This window comes from Chiloscyllium punctatum, chromosome 11, assembly GCF_047496795.1.
Source record: "Chiloscyllium punctatum isolate Juve2018m chromosome 11, sChiPun1.3, whole genome shotgun sequence".
NCBI classification, from domain to species: Eukaryota; Metazoa; Chordata; class Chondrichthyes; order Orectolobiformes; family Hemiscylliidae; genus Chiloscyllium; species Chiloscyllium punctatum.
The window spans coordinates 63057036-63082249 of NC_092749.1; the positions used below are offsets into that span (position 1 = coordinate 63057036).

Genomic DNA, 25214 nt, shown 5'->3' on the forward strand with positions numbered 1-25214 from the left:
TTCCTGAGTCCATGTTCTCTTATTCTTCTGTAATCTCTGCTTGCATACATCTTCCTTAACTAAACTTATGATCAACCCTTTGATCCTGCAATTGCACTATACCAATTTTATCAAACACAGAAAACGATATCTCTGATCACATTATTACATCATTCTCCATTCACAATCTCCTGCCACACCTTGACAATACTTCCTTCTGTACTTGTCTATGGAGAAAGAAAAGCTCCCAATTCACTTACAATTGCACTTTCAAAATCCCAATCATCTAGTCTTTGGCCCTCTGTTCAGTTCAACATTTATGCAGCTGATTGTTTATTCAATATCATCACCTTCACATTTGTTGTCTTAGTTCCTGAAAAATCATTTTCTCTCATGTTTGCCATGCCACTGATAAAGTCCTCATCTCTATTTCCTCTAGTCTGAAAGATATGACTTGAAATGGTCTGGCAGATTTGTCTTAGCCATTCAACACCAAGTTGGATCTAAGTTAGCTCTGAGGCGAAAGTGAGTACTTCAGATGCTGTAGATTAGAGTCAAGAGTGTGGTGCTGGAAAAGCACAGCAGATCAGACAGCATCCGAGGAGCAGGAAAATCGACATATCGGGCAAAAGCCCTTCATCAGGAAGTTGGCTCCTGTTGTTGTCTACCACAACCATCTAATCCATCATTGTCAACAACACCTGGATTCAGGGTTGCATATTTCTGTCACTGAGCTTCATGTGATGGAACTGAAAAATTTCTGATCTGTAGATATCTGGGCATATGGATTATGGTATCCATAGTGCAGACTTTACTTTCTTTTCTTTCCTTTTCTGCTGTGGTTATGTTAAGGCATTGGAACTTGAAGAATGATGGACTTGGTGGACCTTTTTCTTCCATTCTGACCCACTGGTACCAAACTTTTCCCTGTCATTAAAGTCAATGCTGCCAAATGTCAAGGAAGACTTCAGTGCCTTTTTGAAATGTTTTCTTTGATCTCACATGGAAATTAGCCATTGGAAAGTTGCAAGAACAGGATCTAGCAGGAGAAACTATTTTCAGCCACACAGATGCAGTGGCCAAACAAAAATTGATTTTTCAGGAGTTTTGCCAAAAGATTTGTAGATATTCAAGAAGGACATGAGTGGTTGCTTAATGGCTCCCCTACTGAATCTGGAGGATGTGGTGGAAGCATTGCTTCTTGTTTTTATGCATCACTGAGATACTGTTCAGATTTTGCTGCAAATAGGAGTACGGTGATGACAATTGCTCTCTAAATTTGGCAAGTGCTCAAAATATTCCAGATTTCCTCCTTCAATATAAATGGGAGATGGAATATTTCACAAAGCAGATGTCTGTTGATACACAAGTTTTGTTTTGACAACTTCAAGTATGGACTGAGACCTAGAAAATTCCATTAGCAATGTTTCCATTGAATCTTATGGATTCAATGGGAAGAGAATTGAACAACTTCTGATGTCCCTGAAATTAATTCCACAAGCATTCTACGCAAACTCCTTCCAGTTCTGAAATGCTGCTCTGCCATTGAAGGCATTTGGAATGAGAAATTCTCCTTGGATTGCCACCTTGATGTAGCAAGAGGCTTGTGTATTCCAAATATCCCTGGAGCAATATCATCAGGAGCTCGTTGCTCCTGGTAGGGGCATCTGTGGACAGAAAAATCAGGAAAAACGGCCAAAGTGCAATTTTTAAAAAACTCTCAAGGACAGAACAACTGAAAGATCATGCTATTGCACTAGTTGTAATGTGAAAGGAGAATGTAGCAGGAGGTGGTGCTGGCACCATGATCTGACACATCACAGAAATCTAATCACCATCTGTCAAGGTCTTGTCTCTCTTCCAAGATCATTTTGGAACATAATGGTAATTTCTTGCTTCTTTCTATACTGCAACCCATCTCCTAAAACACCACTCCCAACACTGCTGCCCCCTTCCTGCACCATGGACTTTTGTCACTAAAACTGAGACTACCCGATAATTAGCTTCTGCCAATTCCTTCCCTTCCACTAGTTCACTGGTTGAAATTTTCTCAACTGCTCACCGCTTATTATTAGCCCTAAGCTTACATTTTCTCGAGTTCTTCTCTTATCTTCCCTCACGCTCATCTCAGAACTCAACTTGTCCATGACAAATTCTCCAAGTTGTCTATCTCCTGCCTCTTTGACCGTATTCCTACTGAACAGATCATCCCCCAACTTCTCTCCCTGATTCCAATATTAGCTGATATTATGAACAATTTTATTTGTCTCGGTGCTTTTCCTCTCTCCTTTAAATTTGCCCTTAATATCTTTCTCAAGAAACTAACTCCTGATCCTACCATCCTGGACTCCAAACTCCCTTTCTTTTCTCTGAAGTCCAAGAATATGTTGCCACCAGCTAAATCTGAAACTCCATAGGTGACTCCATCAAATCAGATCTCATCTCTGCCATAGCCAAATAAGTTCTTCTCAAAGTTACAGAGAACACACTATATAACGGTGAGAAAGGTAAACTATCCCTTCTCTTCTGCAGCCTTTCACACAATCCACTTCTAACATTCTTTACTGCTGTTCATCTATTGGGATTGCTCTTGCCTGTTTCCATTCTAATCATTCTTGCAGCATAACTTGTAATGGCTTTAATTCCCTCCCAAGTTGTTGCCTCTGGTGAATTACAAGGATACATCCTTGATCTCATATTCTCATCTACCTGCTGTCTCCATACGACATCACCAGAAAGCAGAGTATTAGTTTTCAAACATATAGTTACAAAACACCCTTCTAATTCATCCATCTTTGAGAGTGTTGAGATAAAGTTTAAAATCACCAAAGTTGAGTGAGGAAGGCTGTGAATATAACTTGAAAAGTAATATCCTAGGGTATTTGGGTTAGTGGCAGATAGCAGGGACTTAGGAAAAGGGTGGAACAAGATGAAATTCAAAAAGAAGGAATACATGCCAGTGAATTGGAGCAAACAAGGAGTAATTTATTGATAAGAGCCACATGATGTCTGGACTGAAACATAAATAGCTGGAAAATCTCAGCAGGTCTAGCAACATCTGTGGAGAGAAGTCAAGAGTTAACATTTCAGGTCCAGTGACCCTTCTCCAGAGCAGTTCTGAAGAAGGCTCAATTCTGAAGAAGTGTCACTGAACCTGAAACATTAACTCTGATTTCTCTCCACAGATACTGCCAGATCTGCTGAAATTTCCCAGCTGTTTCTATTTTAGTTTCAGATTTCCAGCATCCACAGTTCTTTCGGTCTTTTGATGTCTAGAGAAGGTGGATAGTAGATGGGATGGGCAGACAGAGAGGGTTCATCGCTCCTTAGCCAGGTTTCTGTCAAAGCTATGGTATTAACTCAATCATCCACAGTAGACTCATTGGTTAAGTGGCAGATTCTGGGTTGGGCCTGGGACTCAGAGTGCATGGTCTGCCATTCCGGAAACTAAGTGAGTGCATCCAGTGGCACTGGTTGTGGCCTTGGGCACTCTGGGGGGTTTGTTCTTCATCTGATCAGGCCTTCGTGTTGAGTCTCCACATGGCCCTTAATCTCTTAGTATCTACCGCCCAGTGGCCCTGACATCCATCATTATGAAGTGCTTCAGAGTTAGTAATGGCATACATCAACTCCAGCCTTCCAGATTGGCTTGATCCGCTACAATTCAACTATCACAACAGGTCCACAGCAGACGCGATCTCCCTGGCCCTACACTCATCCCTGGAACATCTGGATAACAAGGACACAGCGGCATGGTGGCTCAGTGGTTAGCACTGCTGCCTCACGCACCAAGGTCCCAGGTTCGATTCCAGTCTGTGTGGAGTTTGCACATTCTCCCTGTGTCTGTGTGGGTTTTCTCCAGGTGCTCCGGTTTCCTCCCACAGTCCAAAGATGTGCGGGCCAGGTGAATTGGCAATGCTAAATTGCCCATAGTGTTAGATGCATTAGTTGGAGGGAAATGGATCTGGTTGGGTTACTCTTCGGAGAGTCAGTGTAGACTGGTTGGGCCGAAGGGCCTGTTTCCACACTGTAGGGAATCTAATCTGTAGGGAATCTAGTCTAATCTGAAATATCAGACACCTATTTATTTACTTTAGCTCTGTCTTCAACACCATAATTCCGACAAAACTTATCACTAAACTCTGTGACCTAGAACTCTGCTTCCCCCTCTGCAACTGGATCCTTGACTCCCTGACCTGTAGACCACGATCTCTAAGGATAGGTAACAACACCACCTCCACAATAAAGCTCAACACTGGTGCCCCATAAGGCTGTGTACTCAGCCCCTTACTATACTCCTTATGCACTCGCAACTTTGTGGCCAAATTCAGCTTTAACTCCGTTTACAAATTTGCTGACAACACCACTGTAGTGGGTCGGATCTCAAATGATGATGAGACAGAGTTCACAAAGGAGATATACAGCTTAGGGCATTGTGTAAAGACAACAATATCGACTCCAATGTCAGAAAAATGAAAGAGCTGGTCATCAACTTCAAGAAACAGTGTGGAGGATACAATCCTGTCTGTATCAAAGGCGCTGAGGTGGAGGTGCTTGGGAGCTTCAATTCCTAAAAGTAAATATCAATGATCTATCCTGGTCCATTGAAGTCAATCCTACAGCCAAGAAAGTACACCAATGCCTCTACATCCTCAGAAGGCTAAGGAAATTTGGCATGTCCACAATGATTCTTACCAATTTTTATAGATGCACCATGGAAAATATCCTATCAGGATGCATCACAGCTTGGTATAGTAAATCTCTGCCCAAGCTAGTAAGAAATTAGTGTTGTGAAAGCAGCCCAGTACATCACAGAAGAAGCCAGCCTTCTTTCCATTGACTCTGCCTACACTTCCCGCTGTCTCCAAAAAGCAGTCAACATAATCAAAGACCCCTTCCACCTTGGTTATACTCTCTTCTACCTTCTTTCATTGGACAGAAGATGCAAGTTTGAAAACACAGTTTCTTCCTGCTTTTATCAGACTTATGAATTGACCTATCACTTATTACAGTTGATCTTTCTCTGCACCTTCTCTGTAACACTATATTCTGCACTATGTTCTACTACCCTAATGAACTTATGTAAGGTATGATTTGTCCGGTTAGCATGCAACACTATACTTTTTACTATCTCAGTACATGTGATAGCAATAAATCAAACCAAAATCAAACCACTGATGGCAAATGCCTTGTTCACAAGTGAACAAATACTCTTAAGGAATATTTGGTCAGAGTTTATCCATTGATAAGATTCACAGGGTCAGCAATGAAAGGAATAAGTTGGACAAAGAAAAGATTGGCTAGAGAGCAACTACAGGGCAAACTGTGCAGGAGGATGGCTGACTGAGTTGGATATGACAATATGCCTCAATGAAGGTGTCAGGAAAGGCACTGTAGAAAGTTGTGGGCTTATCAAGGAGACAGTCAAGCCTGGAATAGCAGCAGAAGATTACAAAGCTTCTGGAACATTACATTCCGCATTGTGTTCTTATTACCCTGATGAACTTATATAAGATATGATTTGTCTGGTTAGCACATAACACAATACATTTTACTACCTTGGTACATATGACAGCAATTAACCAAATCAAAGTCAAACCAATGATGGCAATAGCCTTGTATTTACTGCTGTAATTTTAGGAGGGATGTGGGAAGGTAGAGAACTCAAATGGAAAAAAATAAAAGAGGCATGACAGGAGGGATAGAAACAGAAAATTAATGGAATAAGAGGTCATTAAGGCTAGCAAGTCTGTCAAAAAAGAGCTATCCAGCATAATTCCATTTTCCAGCTCGTGGTTCATATCCCTATAGGTTAAAGTTGATCAAATGCAGACCAAAATGTTTTTAAAATGTGATGACAGTTTCTGCCTTCAACAAGCTTTCAGACAGTGTGCCATATCCCAACATCCTCTTTGCCAAAACAAATATCTAATTTCTCCTTTAATTCTTTGCCAGTTACTTTAAATCTATGCCAACTAAGGGAAATGGCTTATTTGTATCCAATCTATCCAGGTTTTTCAATTTTATGTACTTCAATTAAAATGCCTTCTCTCATTCCTCTGTTCCAAACAGAAATTTATCCAATCTCTTCTGACAGCTAAAATTCTCCATTTTTGACAATCTCCTCTGTATCTCTTTCGTGTGAACATTCACCCTGTAACCCAGTAACCAAAACAGAGCTCCTGCTATGCTCTGACTAGTGTTCCTTTCTTTCACAGTTTCACCATGATCTGCCTGTTCTTATACTTATGCTTTAGTAAATTCTTAACTACCTTATTTACCTATCCTGTCACCATCAATATCTGTGGACATGAACTGAAGTCTCATCTAAGCTCCATTTATTCCTCTACACTCCTCAGTATTCAACCAGACAACGTGTACTCCTTTGCTTTGTGTACCTTCCCCAAATACGTAACCTCACTCTTATACATATTTGAATTATATTTGCTGCTTACCTACCCATCCTACCAATGCACCAATATCTTTTTAGTCTACAACTATCTTCCTTATCAATCACTCAGCTAAGTTCTGTATCTGAGGTTTTTAAATCTAGGGGAAATGACTTAAACTCTGATTTATTCATCGCAATCACGAGAAACATGAGACTTAGTACTGACCCCTGCATTCATACAATCCCTACAGTGTGGAAGCAAGCCATTCAGCCCATCGATCCAGACTGACCCTCTGAAGAACATTCCATCCAGACCCACCCTATCCCCGTAACCCTCATGCTATGTAGAGAGGAAAAAAATAACACGAAGGAAGAAAAGTACAAAAAGAACTGGTGGGCTCAAATGCAACTCAACAGGTCTGAACGTGCATATTTAATTTTAGATCAAACTCCTTTAGGTTCCTTGTGGTCATTTTTATAATAAACTTACCAGAGCTTACTTCCAAACATTTTATGTATAGTAACAGTTTCAATTAGAGATTACATAATTCAGGAGAAACTACTTTGTAAAAAAATGTACATGGTTTGTTGACTATTGTTTGCATTCATATTAAGTATAAGGATTATTGGGATCACTTAACATTTATCGGCACCAAGTCACACATGCATCTAATTTCATTTTACAAACTATCACTACATTTAAAAATAACTCACTGTATGTGAATCAGAGGAGTAATTATGGAAGCAACAAATGAGTTGCTGTGTAAAATCAAGATCTTTTGCATTAATAATGGGGTAATGTCTTCAGGCAATAACATACATACGAGACCATGGAATTTAATCAAAGCAGGCATTAACCTGAAAACAGACTGTGGTTGAATTTTCACTAGTTAAGTTTATCCTAGAGTTACACTAAAATTCTGTGATAAGCTTGACATAATTGAAGGAGGAGAGGTGTTCTGGAAAATTTAGATATAAATTTTAATCTTTCTAGTTTAAGCATTAGAATAGGAAAAAATACATATCAGGAATCCTCTCAAATGGCATTTGGCAAAATCTTTTGAACTGTGAATGATTTGAACAATTCTGGGCTTCAGGCAATTTTCAGGTCTTGGCACAATGCACAGGAGTAGCAGATTTTCAGGCACAATATCGTGATCAATTAAGCACCCACCTCTGGGAACACCGTCCAAAAGGGTATGAGACAAGCTCTGAAGACAAAAGATGGATACAATGTGAACAATGTCAGCAACCATTACGAAAGACTGCTACTGAGACCCAGGAGGGGAGTAATGGAGATATCAATACTATCAAGACAGTAGCTGGGATAGCATCAGTCTTTGTACAAAAAGATACATTAGTCCCTCAGGAGTTCCTTACACTGTGGCAAGCCTCTGACATGGAAATACATTGGCTTTCTCATTTCTTGTTGATAAATATCAAAACGTCTCGAGACCTAATGTGCTTCTAATCTCCAACTGTGTGGTTATTTCCTCTTGAGGTGATGGGGTGCTGATATGGTGCTGGGGTGACAGAGGGCTATACAAGCAGAATTGCTTTGTTGCGGAAACAAAATGAATAAAGAAACTCTTAACTTCCTTAAATGGGTTGACTACCATAGACACATGGGTTGTTATCAGTGGTTCTAGCATGATCTGTCAGAAATGGGAACTTAGTACACTGACCAAATTCTTACTTCCTTAAAATTCCCTGTACCCCATCTTCAGATCCATTTCAAGGAACTGAGGAAATTCCCATTTGAATGAAAATGATGGGTAACAAGCAGTTTATCCAATCAGTGGATTGTGGACTGACTTCAATCGTCACAATTTCAGCAGAGCTATAACATGTACAGAAGACAGAGAGATAATAACAGAAAAGCAAAATTTAAGGGATGGTATTTTAGGAAAATACAACTATGATTAAAAAGCTGACACATTACGTACATTCCAATGAATGTCAAAAAAAAAAGAGAAGCACACCTTCAACAAAATAAAACTTTGCTGAAAATATATTCAGCATACTTTTTAAAACCTGTGATTAATTAAAATATTATTTATCGGGTATAATACAGACATGTATACAGAAGCATGCAAGACATACCAAGAAATGCTCCAATATGTTGAGTGATACCTCCTGCTTCCATAGTTGCAACCTGGGTTTTCCTCAAACTGTCAAGTAACGTTGTTTTTCCATGATCAACATGACCCATTATAGTAACCACTGGTGACCTGGGAACCAACATAGCTGGATCTGAAGGTGGCCTAAAAGAGAAATACATAATGAATTTCCCTTGGAAGGAAATGAAATCTCATGTTTCGTTAACCAATTTCTCAGCAGTTCTCATTCTGAAAAAAATCTTGAAAAATGAGAACATTCAATATTTTTCCCTCTGGTATAGGGCACAGACTTCCAGAAAGAATGATGATTTAGGTCACACTCTGAAAGGGAGTTGCATTGGGCTTGAAATGTTAACTCTATTTCTTTCGTCATAGGCACTACCAGAACCATGGAGTTATTCCAGCATTTTATTTTTTATTTCTGATTTTCAGCATTTGCAGTTTTTTACTTTTAATTTAGTTTGTAAATGGCAATGGAATACAGTTCAACTGCTGCTGATCATTTGCAGCAACTTAGAACAGAGTTTCTTGAAGCATTCCTTGTTCCAACCTAATAACATTTAGCATGGTAGTAGTACCAGACAACATGGTTATGAGTGCCCTCAGTGTGAAGACAGGACTTTTGTTTTCAAAGAGACCTCATGGTAGCCACTCTTTACCATTACTGTCATGGATAATATATTTGTGGCAGGCGGACTGGTCAAGACAGGATTAAATGGCTTTTCCCTTTGTTCGTTCTCTTGTCATTTGCCGCAGGCTAAGTCTGGCAATTATATCATTCAGATCTCAGTGAACTCTGCATTTCTAGTGCTAACAAGTCACTCTGTGAGAGAGACCGAAGGCCCCCAAATAAAGTACATTCTGTGTTATTTCATATCTTCAGTGTTTCTCCCACCTGATCTTCATCATGGAGTGGGACTGCTTCTCCACCTGTGTGAAAGTTGAAAATCACACAACACCAGGTTATAGTCCAACAGGTTTATTTGGAAGTACTAGCTTACACAAACACATACACCCTCCACATCCACTTTCACAGGCTTACACTACATCACATTTACATATACACTTTTTCAAGCTTGCACACATGCAAACACACACTCTCTCACATGCACTCACATTCACATGTCTCTCTCACACACTCACTGTCTCTCTTGCACTGCACACACATAAGTCTGTGGGGTGAATCTGTATTTGCATATACATTCTATTTTGCTAAAAAAATGCACAACCTGCAGGCAGTCAATGCAGGGAGTGAATCCAATGTAACATTTTGTAAATCCCACTTTGGAAATAGCATCAGTCTGACTCAAAATTGGGATATAGACAGACTTTAACCTCACACCTTTAATGCATTGTCTTAGCTGAAATGTCACCTTAAGTTATCTCAAGAGTGTGACTTAAAAGTAGTTCTGGGATTTAGATATTAATGAACCAAAACCTGCAACCCATTCTAAAAGATGAAAGTGTTAACAACAATCTAGGTTTGTTCAATATATCATTTCAGTCGAATGACACTGTAATCTTTTGTTATAAATTCTGTGTTGTATGGCCTTGCTCGACAACAATCTGATGAAGGAGCAGTGCTCCGAAAGCTAGTACTTCCAAATAAACCTGTTGGACAATAACCTGGTGTTGCATGATTTTTTTTAACCTCATCCACCCCAGTCCAACACTGGCTCCTCCACATACATGAATGTTGTATGTGGTAATCAGTAGGAAGCTTCTTTATCTTTGTTTGACCTAACTCCATGAGGATTGTGTGATCTGAAGTCAATGTTAAGAAGTACCAGGACCACTCCTGTCCGACCACTATGCTGGAATTGTTTGTCTTACCAATGGAACAGGAAATCACACAGATGGCAATGTTGGAACCTGAGACATTGGCAGCAATGCATAATTCAGTTACTATGTATATGTCAGACTGTTGCTTAACCAGTTTGTGGGACAATATCCCATTACTTGGTCAAGAATTCAGATATTACTGAGAAGGAGTTTGTAGGATCAAGTGGGTCAGGTATATCTTCATTGCATCTGGTGCCTAGGCTGATGCTTGGTGGTCCTTCCAGCCTTATTTTGTATTCAATATTTCGAATATGGTTAGATTTAATTTGCACAGAATAGATAGATGAAATGTTTCAATACAGCATGATTTTTTTCTGTGTAAATATATTGATATTTTACCAAGACATTAAGCATAACCATTCTAGTCTGATTATATGCAAATTAAACATATAACCTACCTCCTCACCGCATCTTTATTTTCTTTCACTTTTTCTTCTGCAAGTTTTGCCCACTTAAATTTCATTCCAGATTTCTTTATAACCTCTTTAATCCATTTTTCATCTAAGAGCATATCCTGTTCAATGGAGTCTATGTCAATATTTGTGTGGAGTAGAGCCTCATATACATGATCTATATTCAGAAAGAAATTATGACATGAATATGTAACAGTAAGTGTAGAAAGAACTATGCCTTTTATAAGAAGTAAGGCCACTTACCATATGGATTGATGTGGAAATTCAGAGTCCAATAGCAATCAGCTGTATATCAGTAGGATTTTAATTTGGGGTGACATTGCCTAATTCATGGAAAGGTTGCAGCAGATATGATCAAGGGTCAGAGGAGGTCGAGGTAAATTATTTAGTTCTGCTTAAATGGTTTCCCTTTAGCCAGGAGAAAGAGGAATGTTCCTCTGGGTCTCTCAACCCCAGACTCCTCACCAACAATTGTTGTCATGTCAAAAGCTATCTTTAAGTAAATTGCGAGGAAATGTTTCCTAAAGTCCAAAGCAGTGGACTGCAGCTGAAGGTATTACTACCACATCAGCACAGCAGAATTTCAAATTAGGGCTGAGTTTAGAATTTCCAGGGCCTTACCTAAATCGCTTCTCTGGGTTAAAAGAAACAGTTGATGGCTCGTACAAGGCTAATTAGTGGCCAAAAAGTCTGACTGCACTAATAATAGAAGAGGGTTGGAGAGGAGGAGAGAGGAATCTTTGAGAGACTCTCAAGCTGAACATCCATTTTATCAATTGTAAACAGACATATAGAATAGAAGCAATACAATACTTTACAGCAAAACGCAGCACAAGATCATTCCTCCTCCAAAAAATGACACAAAATAAAATAAAACTGCAATCAGGATAGAGTTATTTGATAATATTTATGGTGCCTCCTGCTTCACTGATAATTGTAGAAGGTGCTTAAAGCATACCGGTGGTGTCTGTTAACGTGAACAAAGTACATCAACATATGCACACTTTATTACTTCTTTCCCAGAGTCAAATTAGTAAGAAATGTATCCTAACAGAACGTTACAAGGCTCCGTTTGAAATAAAGCCATCAGATAAACAAAATTAGACACAAGTTAATAGCAGCTGAACACTTTACTGACTTATACACCAGTGTTATATTTGCATCATTCAGACTGAGTAATTTGTTTTTATGAACCTGACTTTAACCCTGAAAGCATTGTAATGAAGCAACAAATATATTAAAATTGGGGTATATACTGTGTTTTGTCACTCATGCATCATTCAGTCCAAGAATAGTTAATCCATAGTTCTATAAAACTGAATTCTAGGAGCTGCATAATCTATGATTTACTTGTCTTACCTGTTTGACATTTGTTTGAAGTTTGTCAAGGTTATAATTAGCACATACTGTTTCCAATCTGTGCTTTCTATTTACTAAATAGGTCGACATATAGAAATTTATAACCTCAGTTCCCCTGGGCTATCTGCAATAGTATAAAATCCCAAAGGTGAATGCAAACAACTGCAAGTACTACTTCAGAGAAAGTAACTGAAATCTGAAGATCTGTCAGCAACATCATAAGACTAAGCTGGCATAAGCATTCAGAAATCTCGACAGGCCAGAGATTTGTAAAATGCTTGATGGTAGAAATGACTCAATGATTTCACAGAACACTGAACAAGAGTGACTCCTTACTGGCTTTGTTCCAATACATTCCATAAGTATATTATGTTTAGTGTTTTGGTGGGTTTAACTACGTTTACTATATACTTACCTATATCTTTATCCATTGCTTCTGCAAGTTCAGTGACAGTCATCTTTTGCTTTATCTCCACTTCTTTTTTCACTTGCTTTTGCTTCTTTGGAGCAATCTTACACTTATCTTGCTTGAATGAGAGAAACAGGAATTTACAAAAGAATAAATTTGTAAAAGTATGTACACACAATAAACCGGAGGATATCAATACTGCACTGGAGAGTCAGCCCCTCCACTTGATTATGGTTTCAAGTCTCTGGAAAATGAAAAATTACATCCTCAGCATGAGATAACTACAAAAGAGGACAGAATATTTTAAAAATCAAGAATGCTTTGACTTGCCACCACCAAAATATAATAACCATTGATGGTTGTGTTTTATATTCAAAACTATTGTCTCCGTGAGTCACTTTAAATATGAATGGAACCATTTATTGCTAATACTTTTGAGATCAAGCTGCAATCTAGTTATTTTGGGTCGTTCTGCTGTAATATATTTTGTTAACATGATTGATGACTTGGGGACATTGTTTCTAAAGTGCGAACTTTTAAAGTGTATATTAGTTATTATGCGATTCCAGCCCCATTAGATTAAATGGTGCTGCTATTACACGATTTTCTAATAACGCAGCATAGCACAAGAATGAAACTACTATGTTATCGCAGAACTGACATTACTTCAATACAATACCGAGAGTACACATAAACGAGGAGAAGTAGGCCACTCAACTCAAGTCATTTCTGTCATTCAACAAAATCATGGCTGATTGCTCCACATATGCACCGTTTCCTATTAAACTTCCAATCTCTTGCTCAATAAGAATCTATATCAACCTTAAAATTTTCAAAGACTCTGCTTCTACTGCCTTTTGAAGTCAAGTTCCAAAGATTTGAGACCCCCCCCACCCCATCCCCGAAAAAGAAAATTCCCTCACCTCTGTTTTAAATGGAAATCTCCTTATTTTTTATAGTGACTGTGCTACATCTGGATTCCCCAAGGAGGACATATCTTTTCCACATGTGCACTATCAAGGCCCCTCAGGATCTTATTAGTTTCAATCAAAATGCCTCTTATTCTTTTCAACTCCAGTAGATACAAATCAAGCTTGGGAGAAAGTGAGAACTGCAGATGCTGGAGATCAGAGTTGAAAAGTGCTGGAAAACCACAGCAGGTCAGGCAATATCTGAGAACCAGGACAGTCAACATTTCAGGTGTGTGTGTGTGTGTGTGTGTGGAGGTTGAGAGATAAATAGGAGAATAGGAGGGTGAGGGCATGCTAGCTGGGAAGGTGATAGGTCAGTGCAGGTGGGGGTTGATTGTGATAGGTCAGTGGGGAGGGTGGAGCATATGGGTGGGAAAGGAAGATGAACAGGTTGGACAGGTCAAGAGGTAGTGCTGAGTTGGAGGGTTGGATGTGGGATGAGGTGGGGGAGGGGAGAGTAGATTTGGAAACTAGTGAAGTTGAGGTTGACAACGTGCGGTTAAAGGGTCCCAAGGCGAAAAATGAGGCATCGTTTCACCAGTTGTCGGGTGGCTTGGATTTGGTGGTGGAGGCAACCCAGGACTTACATGTGCTTGGCGGAGTTGTAGTGGTCGGCCACAGAGCAGTGGGGTTGTTTAGTGCATGTGTCCAAGAGATGTTCCCTGAAACATTCCATGAGTTGGTGTCCTGTCTCTCCAATGTATAGACGATCACATCGAGAGCAATGGACACAGTAAATGAGGTGTTTGGACGTGCAGGAAAATCTCTGCCAGATGTGAAAAGATTCTTTGAGACCTTGGATGGAGGTGAAGGGGGAGGTGTGGGCACAGGTTTTACATCTCTTGCTGGGGCAAGAGAAGGTGCCGGATGTGGAGGGTGGGTTGATGAGTGTGGTGTGGACCTAACAAGGGAGTCAAGGAGGGAATGGTTCTTGTGGAATGCAGATAAGGGTGGGGTCCAATTGTAAGTAGCTGAACTAGTAGAGGATAATGCGTTGTATCCATTACTGAGTGGGGTGAGGAAGTGTAATCCAGATAGCTGTGGGAACCAGTGCGTTTTAAATAGATGTCCATGTTGAGTCAGTCACCAGAGACAGAGAGGTCCAGCAAAGGGAGGGAGGTGTCCATAATGGTCGAGGTGAAATTAAGGTCAGGGTGGAAGGTGTTAGTGAAGTTGATGAACTGTTGAACCACCGCTTGGGAATGAGGTGGGGCTGATAGCTGAGGATAATGCATTGCGTATGGAAATTGGTGGGGTGGAAGGTGAGGACAGGGAGTTCTATCTTTGTTGTGGTTGGAGGGGGTACTGTTCAAGGGCGGAGGTGCAGCAAGTGGAAGAGATGTGTTGCAGGGCATTGTTGATCATCTGGGAGGGGAAATTGCAGTCCTTGAAATAACAGACCATCTGGGATTTCCTCAAGTGGAATTGCTCCTGCTAGGAGCAGATACGGTGAAGGCAGAGGAATTCGGAGTAAGGGATAGCATTTTTATTGGTGGGGGTGTAGTCCAGGTAGCTGTGTGAGTCGATGGGTTTTAAATAGATGTCAGTGTTGAGTCGGTCACCAGAGACAGAGAGGTCCAGGAAAGGGATGGCGTTGTCTGTAATGGTCCAGGTGAAATTAAGGTCAGGGTGGAATGTGTTAGTGGAGTTCATGAACTGTTCAACCACAGTGTGGGAATACGAGGTGCAGCCGATACAATCATCAATATAGCAGAGGAAAAGGCAGTGTAACTGTGGAACATGGACTGTTTCACATATTCTATGAAAAGGCAGGCATAGCAGGGGCCTATGTGGGTGCCACTAGCCCTTTGGTCTGAAGGAAGTGGGAGGATTTGAAGGAGAAGTTGTTGAGGGTGAAGACGAGTTCCGCCAATCGAATGAGTGCATTAGTGGAGGAGTACTGGTTGGGTCGGAAGGAAAGGAAGAAACGGATGCCTTCCCCATGGCGGATGGACGTGTATAGGGACTGGATGTCCATGATGAAGATGAGGCATTGGAGGCTGGGGAAACAAAATCAGGGAGAAGGTGAAGGGCATGGGTGGTGTCTTGAACGCACGTGGGGAGTTACTGGACCAAGGGGAACAGGGCAGTGTCGCGATATGAGGACATATGTTTGGTGGGGCAGGAGCAGGCAGAAACGATAGGTCGACCAGGGCAGTCAGGTTTGTGGATTTTGGGCAAGAGGTAGGACCGAGTGGTGTGGGGTTGCAGAACTATGAGGATCGAAGCTGTAGATGGGAGCTCCCCTGAGGTGATGAGGTTGTGGATGGTCTAGAAGATGATGATTTGGTGATGGGACATAAGGTCGTGGTCAAGGGGGCAGTAGGAGGAGGTATCTGGCGCCTGGCTTCAGTGGTATAGAGGTCGGTGCGCCGAACTACCACTATGCTCCCCTTATCCGCTGATTTAATAGTGATGTTGAGTAGAGGGAAGGGAGGGCTGTACTTTGCGAGGAGGAGAGGTTAGAGTGGATGAGAGGGGTGGACAGGTTGAGGCGGTCAGTGTAGGAGTCAGAGGTAGAGTTTGAGGGCAGGTAAGTGTCTCTCGTACTAAATAGAACATCAACCCCAATATCATGCAGCTTTGTTGATTTTCCAACCATTAATTTTCATCTGCACCTTTCATATACTTGATTCTAATTTTGTGTTCATCCTTCACACTCTTCAATCTACCTTTCTTTGCAAGAAGTATATACATGGGTTATTATTTCTGAAGCCTGTACTCTGCATACGAGAGCCTTTTTTAAACTGCAAAGTTGCACTACTGCAACTTTCTGTGTTGAATTTTACTGTGTGCTCGCAAGTAACATTTTAGAAACAAGAAGAAAAATTGCTGGAAAAGTTCAGCAGCTCTGGCTGCATCTGAGGAGAGAAATCAGACTTATTTTATTTCAAAAATTATACTTCATTCATAAAAAATATCTTTATATACATAGCCACTGAAGCAGTTTGGTTCTGTACAGTACCGTATGAGGGAAACAAACAAATATTGGAGTTTGACTGTATCCAACAAACAAACCAAAAGCATCTCTTACTCGTACAAAACTATATTTACATGCATTGGAGGCATAGGGTATCTAACAAGTGTAATGACCCCCATTTAACTTCAGCAGAAAGACCTCAGACAGTGCTCTTTCACCACTGCACCTTGGCAGCAGCTACCCAAGCTTTAGTATGTCCCTCAGCACGTAGTCCCAGACCTTGGAATGTGCCAGTCTACAACATTTGGTCAGTGTCAACTCCCTGTTCTGGAAGATCAACAAGTTTCAGGCAGACCAAAGAGCATCTTTCACCAAGTTGGTGGTCCTGCAGGCATAGCTGATGTTTGCCTTGGTGTGCTTCCAGGGAACAGTCCTTAAAGCACAGAGTCCTGTGTCACGGAGTTGTTTGGAACGAACCTCGACAAAAACCACTGCATATTTCTCCAGACTTTCTTTGCAAAGGCACATTCCAGCAGATGTGATACAGTCTCTACCCACCACAGCTGCTTCAAAGGCAGCGTGCGATGGCACAGATAGACTGGGCATACAAGAAGCAGCTCACTGGTAGTGCTGTCTCACCACCAACCAAGCCATGTCTTGGTGCTTGTTGGAAGTTCTAATGATGAGGTGTTCTGCCAAATGACTTTAACAAGTTGCTCAGGGAGCAACGTGACAGGATCTACCCTCTCCTTTTCCCACAGGGTCTCGAGGACTATATGCACTGACCATTCTTTGATGGACTTGTGGTCAAAGGTATTTTTCTTTGTAAATTCCTCCATGAAGGACAGGTGATATGGAATGGCCCAACTACTTGAAGCATTCTATGGCAACAAGGGCAGTCCCATCCATCGCAACTCCAGGACCAGGTAGAACCTCAGTATGTAATGACACTTGGTGTTTGTCTACAGCCACAGACAAAGGTGGCCATCAGGATGAGAGAGGCATTGTGTACTTTCATCTTGCCCCTTATCCAGAGTTTTATACATGGAATCCCTTCGGACACAGTTCATTTTAGACCTCTAGATGAAGTGCAGAGGCTCAGGTGATAACAATGGTGCAAGTTCTGAGAATGGGCCAAACCTACACCACGTACAACAACACAGAGAATGCCTCACAGCTAATGATCCAGTTTTTACCCATAATGAAGAAGGAGAGGTGCTCCCAAAAGCACAGTTTCTGCCTCACCTGGGCGATGTGCTCCTCCCAAGATTTTGCACACATCCCAGCCCCTCCGAACTATATTCCCAGCACCTTCAGGTAATCTGTCCTGACAGTGAAAGGGATAAAGGATCAGTTTGCCCAGGTTCCAAAGAACATGGCCTCCTCTTCCTTTGGTTTACTTTGGCTCCTGAAGACAAATGGGATAAGGAGATATGCTTGAGGAACCTTTTCCTATCTCCCAGTGAACTGATGCATTCCATACTCTCAGATCCAACTCTGACTTTGTAATTAAGCTTGCTGACCAGGGTGGTGATGCTGTTGTCTGGCAGACTGACCTCTACATTGTAGAGGCTGAGCAAATATTTATCATTAGGGCTTGAGGCATTTTCTTCCATGTCCTTAATAGAACCCCCACGCATCAAGTCATATTATCACATGGTCAGCTGTCACACACAACCTAATGTTAGCCAGTAATTGTCCCCATTTGTAGCTATTCATTGTCCCAGACTGATCATTATCCACTTCTCTGTCTAACTGTTCTTCTCTCTCTCTTTAGTAGACAGGTATGAGGCTGAAAAAATCCAGCTGCATCAGGAGGTGAAGAAGTTGACATTTCAGGTGTAACCCTTCTTCAGGTCTGGGGGTGGGTGTAGGGAGAGCTGCAGGATAAAGGGGATGGTGGGGCAAGGTGGTGAAGTGGGGACAGTTGAAGGTAGGTAGAGGGTATGACCTGAGATGGGGGTTGCTGGAAATGCTGGGAAGAGAGTCGGGGGTGAGAAGGGTGGTTATTTGAAATTGGAGAACTCAGCATGGAGTCCTCTGGGCTGTAGGCTGCCCAGACAGAAGATGAGGTGTTGTTCCTCCAATTTGCAGTGTGGTTCACTGTCGCAAAGGAGGAAGCTAAGGATGGCCAATTTGGAAAGGGAGTGGGAAGGGGAATTAAAGTGGACAGTGACCGGGAGGTCCAATCGGCCTCTGTGGGTGCAATATTTGGCGAACCATTCTTTAAGTTTATGTTCTGTCTCCCCAATGTAGAGAAGACCACAGCAGGACCACACCGCAAATTGGAGAAACACTACCTCATCTTCCACCTGGGCAGTGTACAGCCTGGAGGATTCAACACTGAATTCTCCAATTTCAAATAACCTCCCTTCCCATCCCCCGACTCTCTTCCTAGTACCAAGTGACACCCCCCACCCCCCCAAATCCCACTACTCCCTGCCACCAACCAGATTCATTCCTCCCATTGACCAACCAGCTTGTAGCCTCTACCTGCTTTCACCTATCCCCACCTCACTACCCTGCCCCCACCACCCAATAATCCGCAGCTCCCCCTACACCCATACCGAGTCCTGAAGAAGGATTACACCCGAAACATCAACTTCTCCACCTCCTGATGCTGCCTGGCTTGCTGTGTTCTTCCAGCCTCCTGCTCGACTTCTTTGGATTCTAGCAGCTACAGTGTTTTATCTCTTTTCTCTCTTTAGGCTCTATCTCCACCTATTTATTTACTCTTTACACCACACCTCACCCCTCACCACCCTACCTTCTGCATAAAAGGTAACTACCATCAGTTCCGCGGGAAGGTCACCAGTGTTGAAATGTTAATGCTGATTTCTCTCTAAGGATGCTGTCAGACCTGCTGAGCTTTTCCAGCAAGTTCTGTTTTTGTTTCTGATTTCCAGCATCTGTAGTTCTTTCAGTTTTTATTTAGTAACATTTTGGATATTGTTCAAGTAGTCTCTACTGACAATTTAATGTAATATTTAAGCTCTGCTGCACGATTGACATGTTCACAACCATCCATGAAATTTGGTGAGGAGGACCAGACGGAGTTATTTTCTACAATATTCAACTATAATGTTCACCGAAGCACAGAAATTTATAGCTTGTTTCTGAGTAACAGATCAATCACCAATCTTCCTAATTCATATTTAAAGCCACTTAGAAGAGTTAAATAGGGAAGATGTCAGCTTTTATAATCCCAACATCCCTGAATATTACAAAGGGGGAAACATACAAGGCAGATAAGAAATAAATAAACACAAAATATCAACTGAGACGATTCATTTGAATAAGAGCATTAAAAAGTAAAGAGAATTAGTAGGCAATTTGGCCCTTCAAATCTCTTCTCCCTACAATCTTTGTCTTTTGTTCCCTGTATGTAAAGGTGCGGGATCTGCAAGAAAGGAGGCTGAGGAGTGACCTTATAAAGGTATATAAAATCATGAGGGGCATAGGTACGGTAAATAGACAAGGTTTTTTTCCTTGGGGTCGGTGGAGTCTGGAACTAGAGGGCATAAGTTTAAAGTGAGAGGAGAAAGAGTTAAAAGGGGCCTAAGGGGCAACTTTTTCACACAGAGGGTGGTGTATGTATGGAATGCGCTGCCAGAGGAAATGGTGGAGGCTGGTATAATTACAACATTTAAAAGGCATCTGGATAGGTATATGAATAAGAGGTGTTTAGAGGGATATGCTGTCAAATGGGAATAGGATAATTTAGGATGTCTGGTTGGCATGGACGAGTTGGATGGATGGGTCTGTTTCCATGCTGTTCATCTCTATGACTTCACTAAGATCATGTTTTTTCTTATTCTGTAATAATTTGGATATTGTTCAAATAGTCACTGCTGACAATTTAAAGTATTCTCTGCTTATATCTTTGTTCCCAAAGTGGATAACTTCACACTTACCCATATTTTATTCCATTTACCATGTTCTAGTCTGATCACTTACCCTTTGAATCAAACCCAGCTTCTTTGCTTCTCTAACCAACATTACATTGTCAGCAAACTTGGATTCATTCCCTCCCCACTCCTATCTGCACTCCGCAGAGACCATTCCCAGTGATTCCCTTGTTAGGTCCACACCCCCTACGAACCCACTCTCCTCCTTCCCTTGCCCCTGCAAGAGGTGTAAAACCTGCACCCATACCTCCCCCCTCACCTCCATCCAAGGCCTCACGATCTTTTCACATCCAGCAGAGATTTTCCTGCACATTCACCCACCTCATCTACTGTGTCCATTGATCTCGATATAGCCTCCTCTTCCTTGGGGAGACAGGACACCAACTCGTGGAGAGTTTCAGGGAACATCTCTGGGACACGCACCAAACAACCCCATTGCACCGTGGTTGACCACTTCAACTCTCCCACCCACTCCCCCAAGGACACATAAGTCTTAGGCCTCCTCCACTGCCAAATCCAAGCCACCCAATAAGTGCAGGAAGAACGCCTCTTCTGCCTTGGAACCCTTCAACCACACAGCATTAATGTCAAATTCACTAGTTTCCAAATCTCCCCTCATCCCAGATCCAACCCTTCAACTCGGCACTGACCTCTTGAGCTGTCCATCTTCCTCCCCACGGCATGGTGGCTCAGTGGTTAGCACTGTAGCTTCACAGCACCAGGGAACCGGGTTCAATTCCAGCCTTGGGCGACTGTCTGTGTGGAGATTGCACATTCTCCCCGTGTCTGCATGGGTTTCCTCCCACAGTCCACAGATGTGCAGGTTAGGTGAATTGGCCATGCTAAGTTGCCCATAGTGTTAGGTGCATTAGCCAGAGGGAAATGGGTCTGGGTGGATTACTCTTTGGAGGGTCGGTGTGGCCTTGTTGGCCCGAAGGGCCTGTTTCCAAACTGTAGGGAATCTAATCTAAACCTGTCACAATTACCAGCCACCTACATCTACATTTCACCTTCCCACCTAACATCCCCCAGCCCCAAACCCACCCCCAGATTTATCTCTTACCCCCCTTCCCCTCCACATTGCTGATGAAGGGCTTATGTCCAAAACATTGACTCTCCTGCTCCTCGGATGTTGCCTGTCCTGTTGCGCTTTTCCAGTGCCACCCCTTTCAACTCTGACTCTCCAGCATGTGCAGTCCTCACTTTCTCCTTGGAATCACTGCACTCAGCTTCTTCATCTAAACACTTCTACAGATTTCAAACTGACAAATCCAATCATTTGTCTCTGTTGTAATCCTGCCAACTGAATTCTCACTCTTTTTTTTGTCCATTTATCTATCTTTAAACTATGGTATTATGTAATCTCAATCTCATGAGGTTTAATGTTTCTTAAAATCCTTATGAAGTACCATATTAAATATTTGCTCAAAATGCCAACGCACTCTCTATTTCCTTCCTATTTACTTGACAGCCTCAAATGGTTGAAACTTGTAAAATACAATTTCCTTTCAAAAATGTGCCATGAGTTTGTCTGATCTTATTCTGATAATTCTAAGTGTCATTTCCTTATTCACCATTATAATTTATCTAGTCTCTGTTTCTAACAAACCCACGTACCTTCCACTTCTTAAAACTTTTACAAACCTCCTCGTTTACTATCAATTTCGAAATCCTTACTGGATTTTAAAATCCTCCAAATCTTTGACTTACTTCTCTTTTCAGTAATCAGCCTATTTTCTCAACTTATACCCTTACCTGTTCTGACACAAGACCCTAATGTCACACTCAAACAACTCTCAAAATCAACAATACAGCTGTACATGACTATTCTTCCCTAAAGGTCCCTTTACTGAACAGTTATTAATGAAACCTTTTTCATCACACAATTCAAGATCTGAAATTTCCTGTTGTTTGGTTCCTCCCAATATTAAAAAAAGAACAATTTGTATGCTATGACTTCATCTCCTAAATTATTAGTGTCAATTTGTTTTGCAGAGTCCATATGAAAATTAAATTTCTGTGAATACTGTTTTACCCTTGCTATACACATTTTCAATGTTCTGAAATTTACTCTGCCCAACATTACAGCCACTTTTAGAAGACTTTTAAACTATGCCTACCAGTGTTTTCTGCCAATTGGTGTTTCTTAGCTCCACCTAAGCTGATTTTACATCTTGATGTTCCAAGATAAAATCTTTTCTCTGCACTGCCGTTATTCAATTTTTCTTACTTGGGGCCTCCTTTTCCATTTTGCTTATCAAGTTTCACACTACTTACTTATCAACTTTGGTCATTCTGCAATCATTTCTCTGTAATGAATAGCAATCTGTGGTTGATTTAAGCAAAATAGGATTTCTGATTAATTTGTTAAGCACTCTAGCTCTCACTAGTGTAGCTCCGACAGTTCCAGGATATAATCACTCTGATTTTCTCTGACATGCATGTAGAACCAAACCTTTCAGCCTAGTGGTTGCTCACCTTCCTAATATAACAATTATGAGTTCTAGATTGTTTCATGCCAATTTGGTAAACTTCATGTTATTGTGTACTTCATCTGTGTTCTTTGCACAGATAGAAGAGATCAACTATATATGAGTTATCTACATTGTTAGTTGAATTAGTACAGAAGTACAATTAATTTGCAATGCTACCTCTTGCATAATTATATAGATATTCTTCCACTGCAATGTAATTTAGTCATGATGAAGTATAACTTACTAACTCCTCACTACGTAACTAATTGGAAAATGGAATTTTGATCAAGTTAATTGGATCAGCTGCAAAATGAATTAGATTTTTTGCACTGAGTGGGAAGCAGAAAATATTTATTATTTCATTGATTTCAGAAAACGTAAATTAGCATAGACGCCTACAACTACCACTCAATCTCCTAACAAAAAAAATCACCAATATTTCAAGTGTTTCTACATATATGTATATTTGCATACCACACAATACTACATACTTCGATCTCTTAACATCAACTGACCTTGCCCTGCTGCAGCAATCCTGCTATTGAAACACTCAACTCTAGCTTTGTTTCCTCTAGACTTGACTATTGAAATCTTCACTAGATTGATTGGAGTCTAAATAGAATGGACCAATATTCTCTGGCATTTATAAAAGAATAAAATGTAATCATAATTGTATAGAGTGAATATATGGTTGGAAATTAAATTTAATATAGTCCAGATCCCACAATTTAAAAAAATAAAACTTAACAGCATCTGAAAACAAAGCTAGAATTAACCAATTCAATCATCCTATTTGCACGGTAGTAAATCAGAGTCAAACTATCGCTTGACCAAAAACTATAATAAACCACCTTACCCTTTTAGTTGCTAAAAACCTATTAAGTGGCAGGTTGAATTTGTTGATGCCCCCAGGTAACCAGCTTTGCCCCCAGGTAACCAGACTTGAGCGTAGCTGCAGATCAGGAGTATCTCTCCATCTCAGAGAATGAATCTCATGGAGACACTGCTTCCACGTTGCAGGCTTCAGTCTGAACAATAAACGTCTTATCATCATCACCAACTGCAAATAAATTTTTTAAATTAAAAATCATTAAGACTGTCGATATTGACAATATTTTAAAAAGATATTCATAAAATGTTTATGTCATTTGTTTTAAAGTACTTTGGGGGTACACTGAAGAAATCAAAGGTACAACATCAAAGCAAGCATTCTTGTTCAATAATGCTACATTTTACATTAAACAATGTACCAGAACTGTTACTATTGTATTTTTAAAATATGTGCATTCAAATTGTTAATTTAATAGATAAACGTAATGGTTAAGGCACAAAACCTTCACCTCTAAACACCACAATAATCCCAGGATTGATAACTGGTCTGGACGGATCTACTAAATCTCTGCTTGTTCACTTCAAGATGAAATTCAGCTAACAAGTGTGCAAGGAAAGAGGAATGAAAGCATATAGGAACTAAGTCGTGGAATTAAGATGACTTCTAATGTGAAACATGAGTGTGTTCTGGTTTCTCCTGCCAGGATCTGCCATCCTGCTTACGTTGCACTCTCACTTGTGACCCAGAAAATAAATCAACTTAAATGGTAACGTTTCAACGATTAACTCTGTTATTATATTTCAAAGCACCACAACCCTTTGTGAAAAGAGTTTCTTCTATTTTCTATTTAAATATTTTGCATTTAAGTGTATTTTCCCCAATATTTGAAAGCCCTCAATTACTGAAATATTCTATTTCAATCTTTTCTGTCCCATATTATATTTTAAAGACCTTCAAGTCTTTTCAATCCCCCAACAAAAACAGCTTCAACATTTCAAGTGTTTCTACATATGTGTACCATTGGATACCACATAATACCATTTGGCTTCATAACATCAACAGACCTTGCCTTGCTGCAGCAATTCTACTGCCAAAACACTCAATTCTATATGTTAATTTCCACTAGACTTGATTATTACAATCCTTATCCAATTGACTTGAGAAAAGAAGGCTATCAATGAGAGCAGATGAATAGAATGGGACAATAATCTCTGGCATTTGTAAGTGTGAGACATAATCATAGTAGCATAGAATGGATCTGTCATTGAAAGTTAATCTCAGGGTCAAAAACATTACAAAGGTTGCAAACATACTGGTTCAGCTACAGTCAGGAAGAAAGATCAGTGGCTAGGGATAAAAACTTCATGGTGCAAATTATGGTTTTCATTTTCACAACATTTGACAGGGAGAAATGTTTTCCGCACCCAGCACTGCATGTCGGACAGCTGAGTGGCAAATCAGAAACCATAAAGTGTTTGGGAGTGGTAGTGGAGAGATAGAGCTGCCTATCATCAGTGTCATGTGGAACCAGACATGATGTTTTTCAGTGATGATGACAAGTAGTTGAGACAAAGAGGACAAACATTGGTCTTTGGG

At 40.8% G+C, this 25214-nt stretch overlaps 1 protein-coding gene across 3 annotated transcripts in view; it reads right to left on the reverse strand.

The window, feature by feature from the left end:
- Positions 1-25214, reverse strand: part of mtif2 (mitochondrial translational initiation factor 2) — a 54471-nt gene that overhangs the window by 24418 nt on the left and 4839 nt on the right. For 2 of the 3 annotated variants that reach the window (XM_072580939.1, XM_072580940.1), the window contains exons 2-5: positions 23643-23846; positions 12520-12631; positions 10731-10902; positions 8474-8634 (exon numbers count right to left, since the gene is read on the reverse strand). In XM_072580939.1, the coding sequence (XP_072437040.1) occupies positions 8474-8634; positions 10731-10902; positions 12520-12631; positions 23643-23840 (643 nt within the window). In that variant the 5' untranslated portion in view covers positions 23841-23846. Of the gene's footprint in view, positions 1-8473; positions 8635-10730; positions 10903-12519; positions 12632-23642; positions 23847-25214 lie in introns of those variants that run through there. The other variant, XM_072580941.1, reaches the window with a different exon arrangement.